Raw genomic sequence first — 21,419 nt, 5'->3', positions numbered from 1 at the left:
ATAATAACAACACGGTTTCTAGCATATTTTACAGTACAACATCTCGGATATGCAGTTTTATTTTTTACACAAACATGCGTACGCAAGATCCTGCTTAGATCCAACATAATGCAGCGGAAGCTTTAGTAATCTCCTGAGAATAGACATGTTTTAAAAGGTCAACATAAAGTTGGTGAGATATAGGTTTAGTGCCGGCAGCAATATATATATATATAGACCACAAGATTTCGTATATAAACAGTTTAATAAAAGTATTCTAAGTGGTTGAGCACTTGATAACCATACTTAACATTTTCACGTCGCATATTCCCTTTAATATGAAATCTTACTACACCGTACCAAGTGTAGTCACAAAACGAAGTACTGTGCAACCGTTGAATACTGGTCGTCCAGTCCGGTTGGGGTCGTCAGGCCCGATAGATCTATCAACAGGATTCGCGTTTACAATACCGCTGTAAATATTAGTTACCAAGCTACAGGGAAGTATGCCAGTGGTACAACTCAACGTAGAACATATTTTTCAGTTACTTGTGTCCATATCGTAAAACATAAAATACATGTATTCTCATCCCGAAATATTTAGAGTTTAAAAGTGGGACTATATACTCACCCTTGTCTTGATGATATATATATTTTGACTCGGTCTTCCGATTGATATCACGAACCTATCCATATATAATATATCAATATGTTTTCATTTTTAAACAAACGTTATAAATATATACTTGTTATACTTTTAATACTTTGAATAATTCCTTAGTCCGTAGTTAGCAGTCCGATGTTAGTAATTCAATTTTAATGGTTCATTTTTAGATGTTTAATATACCCGCAATGAAATAAATAAAACCCCCAACGAAATCAATAAAACCCCATCGTATATGTATTGGTCGAGATTAATCTTGACCCATGGTACCGGTGTTGTCAAATGACGTGTTGCGTACATAAAGTACCGGTGTTGTCAAATGACGTATTGCGTACAATCATGGGATCTTATGATTAATCTTCTCGTGTTGTTTACGGGTGATCCTGAACCATATAAAATTGAATTATAAGTACATATATATAAAATATCATGTTAACTTAAAAAGATGTGATTTATTTAATTTTTTCCCAATTATTTTCGTGGCTAAACTAGTCTTGGATATCCGATTTTGTTTCGGTCATAGTTTCTTCGTTACAACTCCGTTTTCGTTGATTCAACTTGCCATCTCCTTGGATCGAGTCCCTCTTTAAGACTATGAACTGTAAATACCTTAGTTTGTATTCAAAATCACACGGCATAGGTCAAACTTTAGTGAAACTTATGAAGTTAATCATTTTCTATCATGTAAACAACCTCAAATGATTATTTTTCTAAAAATACTTATACTTTGAGTTAAATCATGAAATTTTTATGTGTTATCATATTCATAGTAAAAATCATTTTTCCAGAAAATAAACCTCCAATTCAAAGTTTAAGATGGTTTTTAATTATCCAACCCAAAACAGCCCCCGGTTGCACTCCGACGTCGTAAATTCAGTTTTTAAGGTGTTCTTTGAAAAACCAAGTTATACCTTGTTAAGTTAGCATATAATTAAGATATGTTACAGGTCTTGAAGTATTTTAAAAGTTAAGTTAGAAGGATCTATTTAGTTTGCGAACAAGTTTGAAATCATTCAAACTATGTTCTAGTTTATAAACTCTTATATATATAGCTTTAAATATATGAATTGAAAAAGAGTTGAAGTAGAGTTTTTACCTCAAGTTTAAAATGTAAAGTTGCTGGAAAGAAGTAGTAAAATAAAAGTTGAGAGAGTTCTTGCAAGTGTGTGTGAAAATTGGAAGTAAAATTTGGAAAATGAATGTGTAAAAATGAGTTAGAAATGGTGCTTATTTATAGGCTTGAAAATTTGGTTTTTAGTGAAAATATCTAAGATAAGTTAAAATTTATTATGTCATGAATGACATATTATTCCAATAATTGAAGATTTCTATTGGTATATACCAATAGTAAATACTTCTAGAAGCTGTGTATAGTACCCTAGATATACGTATAGGATTATTGAGGAAACGGAACGAGAATTCAAATATAACTATCTTTTGTAAATATACTTATATTGTTTTATGTATAAAAGCCCTTTAAAAATGATTAAATACATTACTTATACGATATATGTATAAACATTATAAATCATCAGTATTTATGTCAAATAACGTTACGTAGGTTATTGTTTTGAAAACTTAAGTTAGTAGTTTCAAAATATACTTATGACTTTTTGTTATTAATACAAAATGAGATATTAAAACATCCTTAGATCATGTTAAATATGTATGTATAATTATCATATATTGTATAGTTCGTGATATCATCGGTCAAACTAGACGGTCAAACGTTGTGTAAAACTCTTTTCAAAAACATAAGTCTCAACAATTTGGATTGCTTATCATGTTGGTAAGGTTTAATTTATGTAAATATTAATCTCATAAGTATAGAACGATCGGAAAAGTGCGGGTCGTTACAGTACCTACCCGTTAAATAAATTTCGTCCCGAAATTTTAAAATTGTACCTATTTTGCGTCATCGAGAAACAAGTGTGGATACTTTTGTTTCATCTGATCCTCTCGTTCCCAAGTAAACTTAGGACCTCTTCGAGCATTCCAACGAACCTTAACGATTGGTATGTTGCTCTGCTTGAGCTGTTTAACTTCACGATCCATGATTTCGATTGGTTCTTCGATGAATTGTAGTTTCTCATCGACATGGATTTCTTCAAGATGAATGGTGAGGTCTTCCTTTGCAAGACACTTCTTAAGGTTTGAGACGTGAAAGGTATTGTGTACTCCGGCGAGTTGTTGCGGTAACTCGAGTCGATAAGCTACCGGTCCAATGCGTTCGATGATCTTGAACGGGCCTACATATCTTGGGTTCAGTTTACCTCTTTTACCGAAACGTATTACACCTTTCCAAGGTGACACCTTTAGCATAACCATGTCCCCAATCTGAAACTCTAATGGTTTCCTTCGGACATCGGCGTAGCTCTTTTGGCGACTTCGGGCTGTTTTCAATCTCTCCTTGATTTGTACTATCTTCTCAGTCGTTTCGTGTATGATCTCGGGACCAGTTAATTGTCGATCTCCTACTTCATTCCAACAGATAGGAGATCTACACTTCCTTCCATACAATGCTTCGAATGGTGCAGCTTTAATGCTTGCATGATAACTATTATTATACGAAAATTCTGCTAACGGTAGATACTTATCCCATCCGTTTCCAAAATCGATCACACATGCCCTGAGCATGTCTTCAAGAGTCTGAATCGTTCTTTCACTCTGCCCGTCGGTTTGCGGATGATATGCGGTACTCATATCTAAACGAGTTCCTAGTGCCTCCTGCAGTGATTGCCAGAACTTTGAGGTAAATCTACTATCACGATCGGATATAATGGAAATAGGTATTCCATGCCTTGAAACAATTTCCTTTATATACAATCGTAATAGTTTCTCCATTCTATCCGTTTCCTTTATAGGCAAGAAATGGGCAGATTTGGTAAGACGATCAACAATCACCCAAATGGTGTCGTATCCCCAGGCAGTCTTTGGTAACTTCGTGATGAAATCCATGGTAATACCATCCCATTTCCATTCTGGGATTTCTGGTTGTTGAAGTAACCCTGATGGTTTCTGGTGTTCTGCCTTGACCTTGGAACAAGTTAAACACTCCCCAACATATGTTGCAACGTCTGTCTTTAAGTTAGGCCACCAATAATGTGTCTTAAGATCTTGATACATCTTTCCAACTCCAGGATGTATCGAGTATCTTGTCTTATGTGCCTCGTTCAATATCAACTTCCTTAATCCACCCAACTTCGGTACCCAAATACGGTTTGCAAAATATCGAATTCCATCTTCCCGTATAACGAGTTGCTTCTCATACTTCTTCATTATTTCATTTCCTATATTTTCTTTAGTAAGTGCTTCTCGTTGAACTTCTTTGATTTGTGAGTTAAGATTCATGCGAATTTTTATGTTCATCGCTCGTACTCGAATTGGTTCTCGTTCCTTTTTGCTTAATGCGTCAGCCACTACATTCGCTTTCCCGGGATGATAGCGAATCTCACAATCATAGTCGTTTATTAACTCGACCCACCTACGTTGCCTCATGTTCAATTGTTTCTGATCAAAAATATGTTGAAGGCTTTTATGATCAGTAAATACAGTGAATTTAACCCCATACAAGTAATGTCTCCACATCTTCAATGCAAACACGACTGCTCCCAGTTCTAAATCATGCGTCGTATAATTCCGCTCGTGAATCTTCAATTGTCGGGATGCAAATGCAATTACTTTCTTTCGTTGCATAAGAACACAACCAAAACCTTGTCGCGAAGCGTCACAATATATTTCAAAATCATCGTTCCCTTCAGGTAACGATAAAATAGGCGCCGTAGTTAACTTCTTCTTCAGTAATTGAAATGCGTTCTCCTGCTCCGAGGTCCATTCATATTTCTTCCCTTTTTGTGTTAACGCTGTCAACGGCTTAGCTATTCGGGAAAAATCTTGAATAAACCTTCTATAATAACCGGCTAAACCCAAAAATTGGCGTATCTGTGTTGGCGTCTTAGGAGTCTCCCATTTTTCAATAGCTTCAGTTTTTGCTGGATCAACCTGAATTCCTTTGCTATTAACAACGTGACCAAGAAATTGCACTTCTTTCAACCAGAAAGCACACTTAGAAAATTTAGCGTATAGCTGTTCTTTTCTCAACAACTCTAATATCAACCTTAAATGCTGCTCATGCTCTTGCTCACTCTTGGAATAGATAAGAATATCATCAATGAAAACGATAACAAACTTATCCAAATACGGACTACAAACTCGATTCATGAGGTCCATGAATACAGCTGGCGCATTTGTCAACCCAAACGGCATGACCAAAAATTCGTAATGACCATAACGTGTTCGAAAAGCAGTTTTCGGAATGTCCTCTTCTTTGACACGTAGTTGATGATAGCCCGATCTTAGGTCGATTTTCGAATAAACACATGATCCCTAGAGTTGATCAAATAAGTCGTCAATTCTCGGTAGTGGATACCGATTTTTGATAGTTAACTTATTTAATTCACGATAATCTATGCACATCCTAAAAGATCCATCTTTCTTTTTAACAAATAGAATCGGAGCTCCCCACGGTGAAGTACTTGGTCGTATGAATCCACGGTCTAGTAATTCTTTTAACTGACTTTGAAGTTCTTTTAATTCGGACGGTGCAAGTCTATATGGCGCACGAGCCACTGGTGCAGCTCCTGGTACTAAATCTATTTGAAATTCTACAGATCTAAATGGAGGTAATCCCGGCAATTCTTCCGGAAAAACTTCAGGAAAATCTCTTGCCACAGGCACGTCGTTGATGCACTTTTCTTTCTTTTCGACTTTATTAACATGTGCTAAAATAGCGTAACATCCCTTTTCTAAACACTTCTTGGCTTTCAAACAGCTAATGAGTTTTAGCTTTGAATTACCCTTCTCTCCATAAATCATCACCGGTATTTTATCCTTACCAGGAATACGAATTGCCTTCTTGGCACAAACAACTTCCGCTCCTATTTTGGACATCCAGTCCATGCCGACTATTACATCAAAACCTCCTAATTCTACGGGTATTAAGTCGATTTTAAACGTTTCTCCGGCTAGATTTATTTCACAACCACGACAAATTTTATCGGCTTTAATTAGTTTACCATTAGCTAACTCAATCAAGTACTTAGCATCTAGAGGTAATGATGAACAATTCAATTTAGCGTAAAAGCCTCTACTCACGTAACTTCTATCGGCACCAGTATCAAATATAATAGATGCGGATAAGTTATTAATGGTAAACGTACCCGTAACAAGCTCCGGGTCTTCACACGCCTCTCTAGCATTAATAACAAATGCTCTTCCACGTGCAGATCCATTATTCTTCTCTGGATTCGGACACTGGCTCTTATAGTGACCTTGTTTTCCACACTCATAACAAGTAATGGTAGCCAAAGCAGTTCTATTTGCATTGGTGGCAGGAGTCTTGGTACCATTTGTATTTGTAACGAGAGCCCTACAATCTTCAGCAAGATGACCCTTTCGATTACATTTGTTGCATACCACATTACAGTAGCCAGAGTGATGTTTGTGGCATCGGTTGCATAAAGGATTTTGTCCTTTGTAACCAAAGCTTGAACCACCACCTGCACCTTGTATGGTTTCTTGTTTCTTAAAAGATTGTTGTTGGTTACCTCGATCATAATTTCCATTCCACTTTCTTTTGTTACCTGATACCTTCACATCAGTATTGGATGCTTTCTTATCCATGATGACCTGATCCATTAGCTCGTTTGCCATGGTTATAGCTTCATGAATTGTCTTAGGTTTCGATGCTGTAACGTTTGCCTTGACCTTTTTGGGCAAACCACCTTTGTACATTTCAATCTTCCGTGCTTCGGTTGGAACCAATTCAGGACATAGTAAAACCAATTCCATGAATCGCTGGTTGTAGTTGGTGATTTCAGTACCAACCACCTTCAAACTTCGTAACTCATCTTCTAACTTAATAACCTCATTCCTTGGACAATACTCGGTGATTATCATTGCTTTGAATTCTTCCCATGGAGTATCATAAGCTACATCTCCTCCTACCGTCTTCACATAATTCTTCCACCATGTGAGTGCACTATCTTGTAAAGTGCACGATGCAAACTTGGTCATGTCTTTTTCATCACAACCGCTGATTTTGAACACCGTCTCCATCTTTTCTATCCATCGGGTTAAACCGATAGGTCCTTCCGTTCCACTGAATGATGAAGGTTTGCAAGCTTGAAACGTCTTGTAGGAGCATCCTACACGAGGATTTGGATTAACTGCAGTAGCTCTTGCAGCTTCGACCCATAGCATTCTATCGTTGACTCGCTGGTTGATGAAGTTCTCGACTTCTTGTTCCGTCATTCGGTTCAATCGCGCCATTTCCTAATGAAAGAAAATAATTATTCACATGGATTATTATAGATGTAGTGTGTATTTATAGTACATTATAGCTTGTTAATAATATGAACCAGGTATTATTATAAAAGCCTTTTCTTCTTATTAGCGTTTTATAATTATATCTAGGGTAGTACCTACCCGTTAATGTCCATACTTAATAGCTTAGTACAGAATCAATTACTACCATCTAAATAATACTTAACCATGGAAAATTATTGCATTTCACACTTCACTATTTTACATATGCTTATCTTATATCGAACATTAAGCAAACCACACTAATAATATTATACAAAACATTATATGATCCCATGGTTTAATACGGCAGCGCATCGTTTGGTCTATTTTCTAGGACGTTTAGGTTCAAGGAATGGCCTAACGCTTATCCTAGCTGTCTGCCTATATTTTGGCTGTGGGGCTGAAGAACTGGATGCCGGGACAGCACGAATAGGAATAGCGGGAATAGGGGTGGTAGTGTCTAGTGGAGTTGGTGCCACATCATCCTTATTAAACTCAGGATTTGAATTTTCTAATTCATTAGCCTTTCGTTTCTTTCCTAGTTCGAACTCGTCTTTTGTAATTTCCTGTATTTCTTCCTCGGGTTCACTTTCCTCCTCGGGTTCACTTTCCTCCTCGGGTTCACTTTCCTCCTCGGGTTCACTTTCCGGGTTCTCTATAGTCGGTTCATCCGGAATTTGTGAGTCTTCCCCAAAGATATTATTTTCGCCATCGGATAGGTTAATGACTGGAACACCATCTGAAGATTCTGGTTCGGAGTCGCTGAATGTGATAACAAGTTTTGAGCCCGACATCTATCATACAACAACTAACCCATTAGTACTACATAATATTTACATATAAATTTTAACCAACAATGATAAGCAATGGTTTTTAAATCAGACCCGGTCAAAGTCCAGACTTACTAATGTATCCTAACGACTTATCGGTTAGACACACTAATGCAAACCTGGTTCGCTAAGACCACCGCTCTGATACCACATGTCATAACCCGTCCTTAACCATAAGAACGTGTTAGATAACGTATGATTTCATTGCGAGGTATTGACCTCTATATGCGACATTTTTAAAAGAAACTGCATATATTATACATTACAAACCACAACCGTTATTTTTGTTACAAGCTTTAGACAATAAAAAGATGATTATCGTTTAGCGATAATCTTCGACTTACAAACTTTACAAATGATAATAACAACACGGTTTCTAGCATATTTTACAGTACAACATCTCGGATATGCAGTTTTATTTTTGACACAAACATGCGTACGCAAGATCCTGCTTAGATCCAACATAATGCAGCGGAAGCTTTAGTAATCTCCTGAGAATAGACATGTTTTAAAAGGTCAACATAAAGTTGGTGAGATATAGGTTTAGTGCCGGCAGCAATATATATATATATAGACCACAAGATTTCGTATATAAACAGTTTAATAAAAGTATTCTAAGTGGTTGAGCACTTGATAACCATACTTAACATTTTCACGTCGCATATTCCCTTTAATATGAAATCTTACTACACCGTACCAAGTGTAGTCACAAAACGAAGTACTGTGCAACCGTTGAATACTGGTCGTCCAGTCCGGTTGGGGTCGTCAGGCCCGATAGATCTATCAACAGGATTCGCGTTTACAATACCGCTGTAAATATTAGTTACCAAGCTACAGGGAAGTATGCCAGTGGTACAACTCAACGTAGAACATATTTTTCAGTTACTTGTGTCCATATCGTAAAACATAAAATACATGTATTCTCATCCCGAAATATTTAGAGTTTAAAAGTGGGACTATATACTCACCCTTGTCTTGATGATATATATATTTTGACTCGGTCTTCCGATTGATATCACGAACCTATCCATATATAATATATCAATATGTTTTCATTTTTAAACAAACGTTATAAATATATACTTGTTATACTTTTAATACTTTGAATAATTCCTTAGTCCGTAGTTAGCAGTCCGATGTTAGTAATTCAATTTTAATGGTTCATTTTTAGATGTTTAATATACCCGCAATGAAATAAATAAAACCCCCAACGAAATCAATAAAACCCCATCGTATATGTATTGGTCGAGATTAATCTTGACCCATGGTACCGGTGTTGTCAAATGACGTGTTGCGTACATAAAGTACCGGTGTTGTCAAATGACGTATTGCGTACAATCATGGGATCTTATGATTAATCTTCTCGTGTTGTTTACGGGTGATCCTGAACCATATAAAATTGAATTATAAGTACATATATATAAAATATCATGTTAACTTAAAAAGATGTGATTTATTTAATTTTTTCCCAATTATTTTCGTGGCTAAACTAGTCTTGGATATCCGATTTTGTTTCTGTCATAGTTTCTTCGTTACAACTCCGTTTTCGTTGATTCAACTTGCCATCTCCTTGGATCGAGTCCCTCTTTAAGACTATGAACTGTAAATACCTTAGTTTGTATTCAAAATCACACGGCATAGGTCAAACTTTAGTGAAACTTATGAAGTTAATCATTTTCTATCATGTAAACAACCTCAAATGATTATTTTTCTAAAAATACTTATACTTTGAGTTAAATCATGAAATTTTTATGTGTTATCATATTCATAGTAAAAATCATTTTTCCAGAAAATAAACCTCCAATTCAAAGTTTAAGATGGTTTTTAATTATCCAACCCAAAACAGCCCCCGGTTGCACTCCGACGTCGTAAATTCAGTTTTTAAGGTGTTCTTTGAAAAACCAAGTTATACCTTGTTAAGTTAGCATATAATTAAGATATGTTACAGGTCTTGAAGTATTTTAAAAGTTAAGTTAGAAGGATCTATTTAGTTTGCGAACAAGTTTGAAATCATTCAAACTATGTTCTAGTTTATAAACTCTTATATATATAGCTTTAAATATATGAATTGAAAAAGAGTTGAAGTAGAGTTTTTACCTCAAGTTTAAAATGTAAAGTTGCTGGAAAGAAGTAGTAAAATAAAAGTTGAGAGAGTTCTTGCAAGTGTGTGTGAAAATTGGAAGTAAAATTTGGAAAATGAATGTGTAAAAATGAGTTAGAAATGGTGCTTATTTATAGGCTTGAAAATTTGGTTTTTAGTGAAAATATCTAAGATAAGTTAAAATTTATTATGTCATGAATGACATATTATTCCAATAATTGAAGATTTCTATTGGTATATACCAATAGTAAATACTTCTAGAAGCTGTGTATAGTACCCTAGATATACGTATAGGATTATTGAGGAAACGGAACGAGAATTCAAATATAACTATCTTTTGTAAATATACTTATATTGTTTTATGTATAAAAGCCCTTTAAAAATGATTAAATACATTACTTATACGATATATGTATAAACATTATAAATCATCAGTATTTATGTCAAATAACGTTACGTAGGTTATTGTTTTGAAAACTTAAGTTAGTAGTTTCAAAATATACTTATGACTTTTTGTTATTAATACAAAATGAGATATTAAAACATCCTTAGATCATGTTAAATATGTATGTATAATTATCATATATTGTATAGTTCGTGATATCATCGGTCAAACTAGACGGTCAAACGTTGTGTAAAACTCTTTTCAAAAACATAAGTCTCAACAATTTGGATTGCTTATCATGTTGGTAAGGTTTAATTTATGTAAATATTAATCTCATAAGTATAGAACGATCGGAAAAGTGCGGGTCGTTACAGTATCGATGATGTGCCTATTGTTAGTGACTTTTTTGATGTATTTCCCGACGAATTTCCGGGTCTTCCACCCCATCGACCGGTTGAATTCCAAATCGATCTTATTCCGGGAGCCGCACCCGTAGCACGTGCACCATATAGACTCGCTCCATCCGAAATGCAAGAATTGCAAAGTCAAATCCAAGAACTACTTGATCGTGGTTTTATCCAACCTAGCCATTCACCTTGGGGCGCTCCGATTTTGTTTGTTAAAAATAAAGACGGATCCCTACGAATGTGCATTGATTATCGTGAACTAAACAAATTGACGGTTAAGAACCGATATCATCTTCCTCGCATCGATGACCTCTTTGACCAATTACAAGGGTCTTGCGTATATTCAAAAATCGATCTCCGCTCGGGTTATCATCAATTAAGGGTTAAGGGGGAAGATGTCTCCAAAACCGCTTTCCGAACTCGTTATGGTAGTTATAAATTTCTTGTAATGCCATTTGGTCTCACTAACGCACCGGCGGTGTTCATAGATCTTATGAACCGCGTGTGCAAACCGTATCTTGACAAATTCGTTATCGTGTTCATCGATGATATTTTGGTCTATTCAAAAAGCGAAGAAGAACACGAGGAACACCTCCGACTTGTGCTTGAACTTTTAAGACAAGAAAGACTCTATGCCAAATTCTCCAAGTGTGAATTTTGGTTGAAGGAAGTTCAATTTCTTGGTCATGTTGTAAGTGACCAAGGTATTAAAGTCGATCCATCAAAAATCGAAGCCATTAGTAAATGGGAAACTCCTACTACTCCGACTCACATTCGTCAATTCTTGGGTCTCGCTGGGTACTATCGTAGATTCATCGAAAACTTCTCTTTGGTTGCACGTCCTCTAACCGCATTAACTCACAAGGGAAAGAAATTCATTTGGGCGACCGAGCAAGAATCCGCGTTCCAAATCTTGAAGACAAAGCTTACCACCGCTCCTATCTTGTCACTTCCCGAAGGCAACGATGATTTTGTTGTGTATTGCGACGCCTCGAAACATGGTTTTGGGTGTGTGTTGATGCAACGAACGAAAGTCATTTCTTATGCTTCTCGACAACTCAAAATTCATGAACGAAACTACACGATACATGATCTCGAACTCGGAGCCGTTGTCTTTGCACTTAAAATGTGGAGACACTATCTTTATAGAACCAAGAGTACTATCTTTACCGATCACAAAAGTCTCCAACACATCTTCGATCAAAAGCAACTAAACATGAGACAACGAAGGTGGATTGAAACCTTAAACGATTAAGATTGCGAACTTCATTACCATCCCGGGAAGGCAAACGTAGTAGCCGATGCCTTAAGTCAAAAAGAAAGAGCGGTGCCTCTTCGTGTCCGAGCCTTAAACATCACCATCCACACCAACCTTAATAGCCAAATTCGGGTAGCCCAAGATGAGGCTCTCAAGGATGAAAACGTTTCACACGAGCTCTTGAACATTCTCATCTCTCGATTCGAAACTAAGGAAACCGGACTCCGATATTTCGCTGGAAGGATTTGGGTGCCTAGTTATGGGAACCTACGAAGTCTCATTTTAGATGAAGCCCATAAGTCACGATACTCGATCCACCCCGGTGCCAATAAGATGTACCACGACCTTAAACAACAATATTGGTGGCCGAACATCAAAAGGGACGTAGCTACTTATGTTTCCAAGTGTTTGACATGTTCCAAAGTCAAAGCCGAACGCCAAAGACCGTCCGGACTACTTCAACAACCCGAGATCCCGCAATGGAAGTTGGAAAGGATAACGATGGATTTTATCACCAAACTACCAAAAACGACGGGCGGTTATGATACCATTTGGGTTATTGTTGACCGTCTCACCAAATCCGCACACTTTCTTGCCATGAAGGAGACCGACAAAATGGAGAAACTTGCGCAACTTTACATTAAAGAAATCGTAGCCCGACACGGTGTACCTTTATCGATTATCTCCGACCGAGATGGCCGTTTTGTTTCTAGATTTTGGCGTACCTTGCAAGAAGCGTTGGGAACGCGTTTAGACATGAGCACCGCATATCATCCTCAAACCGATGGACAAAGCGAACGTACAATTCAAACCTTGGAGGACATGTTACGAGCTTGCGTGGTTGATTTTGGAAAAGCTTGGGACAAGCACTTACCTCTCGCCGAGTTCTCTTACAACAATAGTTATCACGCGAGTATTAAAGCTGCACCTTTTGAAGCGCTATACGGCCGAAAATGTCGTTCACCTCTTTGTTGGGCCGAGGTAGGTGACGTGCAAATCACCGGACCCGAACTCATTCACGAAACCACCGAGAAGATCGTACAAATCCGAGATAGGCTCCGGATGGCCCGGAGTCGTCAAAAGTGCTACACCGACAAAAGACGCAACGACCTCGAATTTCAAGTCGGTGACCGAGTAATGTTAAAGGTTGCACCTTGGAAAGGTGTAATCCGTTTTGGGAAACGCGGGAAGCTAAATCCGCGGTATATTGGTCCTTTCGAAATCTTGGAGCGTATTGGAAACGTTGCTTATCGTTTAGATCTTCCACCTCAATTGAACTCCGTTCATCCTACCTTCCATGTATCTAACTTGAAAAAGTGTCTTGCCGAACCCGATATCGTCATCCCTCTCGAGGAACTTACTATTGATGACAAGCTTCATTTTGTGGAGGAACCGGTTGAAATTGTGGACACCTCCGTCAAGACATTGAAACAAAGCCGAATCCCGATTGTTAAAGTCCGTTGGAACGCCAAAAGAGGACCCGAGTTTACTTGGGAAAGGCAAGATCAAATACAAAAGAAATACCCTCATTTATTCCCAATTCCGGAAACGCAGGATTCCGAGGAAGAAACAACGACTACTACGCCTACTTAAATTTCGGGACGAAATTTCTTTTAAGGAGTAGGTAATGTAACATCCCGCCTTTTTCCGTTTACTTTTCCGTTTAACTATTTAAATCCCGTTATATGTTTATAACATCTCCCGTTAATACGTGTTTTAAAAATATCTCGTCTAGGTAATTCACGCACCCGCAACCGAACTTGAGGGACTAGTTTTGCCAAAATGCCAAAGAGGTGACTAGCCTTTGACTAGTCAACCCCCACCCCCATCTTTTCTTTTTCATTTTCCCTTTTCTTCTTCTACTTCCATATTTTCTCTCAATTTCTCTAACAAGGAATCATCATCTAAATCCAAGCTAGCGGGTGTCTTGCAAAACAAATTACATATTTGAAATCCTTGCAACTTCCTCTTCGATTCCATACCGACTTCATCAAGTTTGGGTAACTTTCTAAAATCACTAGATTTTGTGTTCTTGATATTTTTGAACTTATAAAGTTGTTAATTAGTGTTTATGGCTCAAGTCTAACATGAATATATGATTTATATGCTCGATTTCGTTATTTGAAGTAACTAGCTTGAGTATGAACTTTGGTGTGTTTGATTTGGTGATTTGGTTGTTTGAATGTTGTTAAATGTTATAAATGCATGTATTAAATGTGTTCCTAGTATCACTAGCTTCAAATTGATGTGTAGGTTGCTTGAGAAAACTCCATAAACTTGATTAGTGATTTTGGTGAATTCGGGTTAGGGTTTAATAAGCTTGAAATGAATATTTGATGCATTGAATGACATGAATTGTAGTTAGTAAGTAGTTAGTTATATTGTATGCTCGATTACCTACAAAACGGCATGTTATATGTATGCATTAAATGCCCGAATCATAAATGTGCACTTATCAAATTTGTGTATTAAATGTGTGCATTAATTGATCATTTACTTTGGAAAGCCGATTGTTACAAATAACATTTTTGGTTGGTGAAATGTATTTAGTTGTGTTCTTTGTCAAATTACCTTTCTAACGATATAAGATACGAGTTCTAAGTATTAGCGGTTTGCGAGTTATGCTTGAAAGTGTTTGGAATTGAGACTTGGACATTTGAGACTGACCAGGTACCAGTTCCCGTGTATTGTCGCGGCGCGACAATTTGGGTCCGCGGCTCGGCCTAAGCCGTGTCCAGTTTCTGACCTCTTTGGTCAAAATACGAAAAATGTTTGGCACACTATGGACCTCCGATTCATATGAGACTTGTTCTAACATGCTTATATATGAATAAAAACCTCAGAAAAATAGTTCGGGACCCGACCCGAACGTGTTGACTTTCGTTGACTTTGACCGACCAAAGTTTGACTTTTTGTCAAACTTAACCAAATGATTATGCAACCTTCCTAACTTGTTTCTGTACTTGTATCTTGCATGAAACTTGACAATTTGATTCACATGCTACATAATCGAGTCGTAACGAGCCATATGACTAATTAAACATCTTTGACCTATCGTGTTTACCGTTATTGATACGACCTATTGGTTTAGGTCAAGACTAGCACTATCCTTCGCACACGTTACTTTGTGAAGTACTTTTCATACGTGCACTCAAGGTGAGATCATAATCCCATCCTTCAAACAACTTTTATGCTTTAAACTATGGGATGAGAAACATATACGTATCATACTTTTACACTTTGAACACAAGTACGAAAACGAACATTCCACGTACGGGTTTGAACAAAAAGCCTCAATTCAATTATCATTAGTTACACTTGCAGGGTGTAAACGTGAACTTATATTATGTGATCACATGGGCTTGACGAGCCTCATTCGGACGGTTCGCTACCGTTAGCGGATGAAATATATTTTCGGGTCTAGTGTATGTTCTAACACTACGCGAAGGGTGCAAAACAGTTAAGTTTGATAATTGGGTGCCCGCGAAACAAATAACAACTTTGGAATGCAAATGATTTAGATAATCATATTATATTAAATCTTGTGGTTCAAATGCAACGATTACTAAAACACCTATGATTTCACCAACGTTTTCGTTAACAGTTTTCTATATGTTTTCTCAGGTCCTTGAAAGCTACTTGATACATGCTTCCGCACTCTTTTTTATACTTGCTTGGATGTCGAGTATACATGCATAGATGGAGCGTCTTTTGACTACTTTAAATTGTGTCGCATAGGTTTCATTCGTACGTTAAACTTTGTAATGTAACTAGTCTTTCGAACTACATTTGTTAACTTGAAACATCCTTTTTCTTATAAAATAAATGCGACATATTTTGGTCAAAAGTCATAATAAAGACTTATGACCACGCAACGGGACCGAATTAGTCGGCGCCGTCAATTTGATTTGGTCGGGTCGCTACACTCACCAACCTTTTGGTTGACACTTTAAAGCATGTTTATTCTCAGGTATGAAAGAAGTCTTCCGCTGTACAATTGCTCATTTTAAAGATATTACTTGGAGTCATTCATGACATATTTCAAAAGACGTTGCATTCGAGTCGTTGAGTTCATCAAGATTAGTATTAAGTCAATTATAGTTAGATATATTATGAAATGGTATGCATACCGTCAACTTTCGATGTAATGAAATATTGTCTTTTTCAAAAACGAATGCAATGTTTGTAAAATGTATCATATAGAGGTCAAGTACCTCGCGATGTAATCAACTATTGTGAATCGTTTATAATCGATACGGACTTCGTTCGGATGGATTAGGACGGGTCCTTTCATTTGCTCCGCAACGGCGGCCGCAACTCTAGCGTTAAACTCCTCGTCGTTCTTCTCAATCCCATTTCCCGTCGCCATTCTAAGGAATGCAAAGCGATTAGATCACGGACGTATAAAACACACACACCACACACGTCCATCTTGCTAAACACTCGTCGTACATCACTTGTTAGACACGATTTGCACCCGTAATAAGGTTTGCAAGTCCTTATTACGTACACACGCCGTATTAACTCGTTAGTACAACGACCGCCTCGCTCGATGATATAAACAAACACAAACAAAATTCTACGCGATATACACATACGCGAGAATTATTATCACAACACAATTAATATATTAATAATATCCGCATTACCAATATCGACGTTAGTTCACCTACAACAAGGCACTAACTATAACCTATTTCGAACCCGTACTCCTACAAGTCCCACAACAATTAAGCACACACAAAAGTCTAAGTCTAGGCACCTATCTCAAGTCGCCTAAATCCCTTAAACCATGCTCTGATACCACTTGAAACGACCCAACCCGTATTAAAACCGGCCCATAAAATTTTTTCCTTTTAATACGCTTTAAATAACACTTTAGGTCCCAATTGTGTTTCCATAAACATCTTAAATTACAATAGAAGGTTTAATAACCTTAAAACATTTAATACATTAGTTAATTGTCCAAACGGACATACACGACCCGACTAGTTTAGTTTCCAACAAAACCGAGCATGGTGATTTGGGACTACGCTACCCAAATCCTAATCGAATACAAAAGCAAGATCTTCTAAGCAACCTAGCCAAGATCTCTAATCCCCAAGCTCACCCGAGCCGCCAAGCATGCGAACCTATAAAAATATCAACAACGAGAGGGTAAGCTAACGCTTAGTGAATGATAATATACTACATATATATATATATATATATATATATATATATATATATATATATATATATATATATATATATATATATATATATATATATGTATAAAATGGACACGCCACACAAATATCAAATACCGCATATCGAAGCATCCATGTATAAGGCAACTACACTAAGCATACCGTACTACCTCTAAGCAACAAGCTAAAGATATCAACAAAGTGTAAGTTCACCAACGACAATGTGAACAACGCCAATAAGCTACACCCGGAGGGTTAGCTACAACACAACAATACATTAATATAACAATATAAAACGAATAAGGTTAACCCCTTAACCCATTACCGAATACCAAACGTCACAATGAAGATTGGCCGAACTACACGAGCCTTAGTAATTCGAAACCACACGAGATTACTATCTTCACAACATCGATGTTGGCCGAACTACACGAGCCTTGGTAATTCGAACCCACACGAGATTACTACCTCAATAAGATGACCGAACTACACGCATCACCGTGAATCCGAACTACACGCGATTCACTTCTCAACATCAAAACCCACGGTCACGGGATTATAAAATCCACCACATCGGGGTTATCCACATCACAACAATATCAACCCTTCGCCATTGGGGTTATAACATCCAAATCACAACCACGTGTGATAACGTACACACAAGCGTGTACCTCGCCAAAGGTGGTCAACCAAAACGCACAACCGTGCCAATTGGACCTATACACAAGTCCACCAAATCCACCTATATGTGAAGTGAGCTCTATAGCCGAGAATCACTTCACCCGACCCGCACCCATCCTACACATACATATGCATATAGGATATTAACACTCACCTTGTCGCCTTGAAGAATGCTTCCAAGAATCCGCAACTCGTCAATGGAAAGTACCTAATCCATTATCACAAATTCAACAACACACTTAGATTGGATTTACAAACCAACCCAATTTGACACTTAGTGCAAATTCGACCTAAATGCACTTCCAAGGATAAACCGCGCGTTTAAACTACCCAATAATCACTAACACAAGTGATAATGGTCCTAATATGCCAATTAAACCCGAACACAAGTGTTAAACACTTATCGTTCTCAAAATCGCCCATAAACCCTAATTTTGACCCATAAGGTCAAAATCTCACCATTTATAAGTTTTGACACCAAAATATGTTTAACTCGGTTTTATACCTCAACTTAATCCATTTTAAGTTTACAACCCTCATTGAATCGACATTCGGGTTATAATCCTCAACAAACCCTAATTTTGACCCATAGTCAAAATTAGTCAACCACAAAAACCCTAAAAGTCTCCAAAACACCCATAATCACTCATGCTAGTGATTGTACACCATTCTCAAGTCTTAAACATGGTTAAATCATTAACCAACCCAAAACCCGCCAATAACAACAATAAACCCGAATATTGGTGTTAATCTTCAATTAACAACTAAATGGGTTTCATCTATGAATCATACAATCAAAAGCCCCAAATTTGAATGATGAACACGAAAATGAAATTCAGAGTTAGAGCTTACCACTAGTATCACAGTGCAGCTAGGAACGAGGAGAACACACTTGTCAACTACGCCAAAGATCAACTCCCGATCCTTCCTTTCCAAAAATCCTTTTGAAATCAAATGGGTGTTTGAGTTTGAGAGGAAAAATGAAAAGAAAAGGGAAATTAAAATGAGAAAATGAATGAGTAGATGAGGTTAAAGCCTCAAATCTGGCTCAAACGTGAAAAGACCAAAATGCCCTTGCTCCTCATTTAAAATTACACAAAACTGGCACCAGTTTACCCGTATTGCAGCGCCGCGGCCTATTTCGTCGCGCCGCGACGATTGCCTTGAACTGGGATCATTTTTAAACGAACTTCTGGTCTGGATTTCTTCGAAACGCCGCGCCGCGGCCCTCTTTGTCGCGTCGCGACACCATGCCCTTTCTGATTCATTTTTCTCGCGTACAACCTCAACACATGAATAAGTCTCGAACCTTTCATCCACTAGTCGTACGTACACTTTACACCTATAAATCATGTACGGGGAAAAACGGGGTGTTACATAGAGTGTTTCCTATGGTTTTACAAGGGTCCGCAAGGGAGTGGTTTCACAGCCTGCAAGCTCGCAGTATTCTTGGCTTCATTGATCTTCGCGATAAATTTTTGTTGCAGTTTCAAAATCTTTTGCCGCAGAAAAAGACACGCATAGAATGTCATGATATTAAGCAAGGCAGCAAAGAAACCTTGAGTGCATTATTAACGCGGTACATTTATGAGTGCCAAAAGATACCAAGTTTAAATGAAGATCAAAAAATCTCTGATTTTTTGCATGCTATTAATCCACAGAGGCATCCGACACTTGTGCGAAGATTGTGAAGGGATGTCCCGCCAACTTTCGCTAAAGTGCAATAAGAAACATACGACTATCTTCGAGCTGGAGAGGATAGCACTGTCACCCCTGCGTGTGGGTGGGGTAAAGATAAAAGTTGGCGAGATGACAATGATTCTTTTTGCGATGGCAATAGCGATAATTGTCGCGGTCCTGGATACCCGTGGCGAAATGGCGGTGGTGGTTATCCGTGAAATGATAGATATCAAGGCCACAATGATAACCATGGATATGGCCGTGGAAATCGCTATTCCACACGCAAATGGAACAACGAGTCTTTCAATATCATTCAGATGCTAACAAAAACGCCTAAGGAAATTCTGTTGTAAGAAAGAGTTGCTAAGTCTTTTCCTGATCCGCAACCTTTAGGGGAAAATAGTAGGCGGGATAAATCCAAGTTTTGTATTTTCCACGACGATTACAGTCATGATACCAATCGTTGTAGAGACTTTGCGGAGCTGATCTCAGAAGCATATGAGCAAGGCAAGTTAGAACATTTGATTGCGCAAGGTGCGGTAACCACTGCGAACGCGATTATCTTGCTGGCAGAGTCCAATGCTCCGCAAGTGCCAAACGCTGCTGATCGCAAAGCTCCTGCAGTAAAGAATATTGAGGTAAAAATGGTCAGTAAGAAAGAAAGTCAACGCGAAATTCAGGTCATTAATGTGGTAGAAGTGCAAGGCGAAATTTCAGTATTTCAAATATCTGAACAAATTGCAAGTTGGCAATGTCCTGCTATTACTTTTACTCCTGCAAACTTGAGTGCGGATTTGGATAAACCAGTAGTAGTTTCATGCCGCGTTGCGAATACTGGTATTGTGATTATGAAAGTTCACGTCGACACTGGTAGCAGTGTAGACATAATGTATGAGCAATGTTTCAGCAAGTTGCCTGCAAACATTAAAGCATTAATGAAACCTACTGCGGTTTTGCTCGCTGGATTTTCAGGAGAATCAACTTGGCCTATTGGTCAGTTAGAATTACATATTGAGCTAGTTGATGATCGCGATGAAACGATAAGGCACAAAGCTTTGTTGAATCTTTATATAATGCGAAATCAATCACGATTCAATATGATTCTTGGGCGCACTGCTTTGCGAATGTTTGGCGCAATCCCTTCTACAATACATGCCATGGTTAAATTCTCTGCTAATAAGGGAATAGGCACGCTAACTTCTGCGGAAGTAGAGGCATTTTGTGCCATGAATACGGTGACCAAAAGTAGGGGAGTTGAGGGGCATTCAGTCAATTATGAATGATGCGAATATCTGTAATAGAAAGTTTGAGGCAAAATACTTAGTCAAATATAATCAATGATCGCTATGCTATTTTCTGTAATTTGTATTGCGAAAAGAATAATGAATAAAGCAAAGTTAGTTTTAGTGTTTGTGATTGTTTCTATACAAAGTAAAAACACTGTGTGTGGCCACACGTAGTGCTTATTTTGCAGAATACAATTGCTTGATTTTCTTTACACTGAATTAATGTTTGTATAAGTATATTTAAAACTCTGCGGATATTTTTAACAAATGACATGGTTTTCGCTAAACATGGCATGTTTAAAATTATGGTAATGCGAATATATATCTTATGAAATAATGCGTTGAAAACCAAGTGATGAAATTGCCCACTTGTGTTATACAGTAAATGTTGCGAAAGGATAAAATTTCCTAAGTATTTGATCTTGCCAATACTTAGATGCTTCGCAATGCTAAAATTTCCTAAGGATCGATTTGTCGGACTTAGAAGATTCATAATGAATAAAAGATTGTTTCGCATAAGTACGCGTTTGTTATGTGCACAATAGCGGATGTGGAAAATGCAAAGGGCAAGTCTGAATTATGGATACATGATA

General features: G+C 37.5%; 1 protein-coding gene across 1 annotated transcript in view; it reads left to right on the top strand.

The window, feature by feature from the left end:
- The window catches only part of LOC139890119 (uncharacterized), a 53,710-nt gene extending 32,887 nt beyond the window's left edge, over positions 1-20,823 (top strand). The window contains exons 2-4 of the mRNA XM_071873019.1: positions 19,265-19,439; positions 19,522-19,838; positions 19,934-20,823. Coding sequence (XP_071729120.1) covers positions 19,265-19,439; positions 19,522-19,838; positions 19,934-20,823 — 1,382 coding nt within the window. The remainder of the gene's footprint in view (positions 1-19,264; positions 19,440-19,521; positions 19,839-19,933) is intronic.
- Positions 20,824-21,419: the final 596 nt, after the last annotated feature.

The sequence above is a fragment of the Rutidosis leptorrhynchoides genome, chromosome 2 (genome assembly GCF_046630445.1).
Source record: "Rutidosis leptorrhynchoides isolate AG116_Rl617_1_P2 chromosome 2, CSIRO_AGI_Rlap_v1, whole genome shotgun sequence".
NCBI classification, from domain to species: Eukaryota; Viridiplantae; Streptophyta; class Magnoliopsida; order Asterales; family Asteraceae; genus Rutidosis; species Rutidosis leptorrhynchoides.
This window is presented reverse-complemented; position numbering and strand designations above follow the sequence as displayed.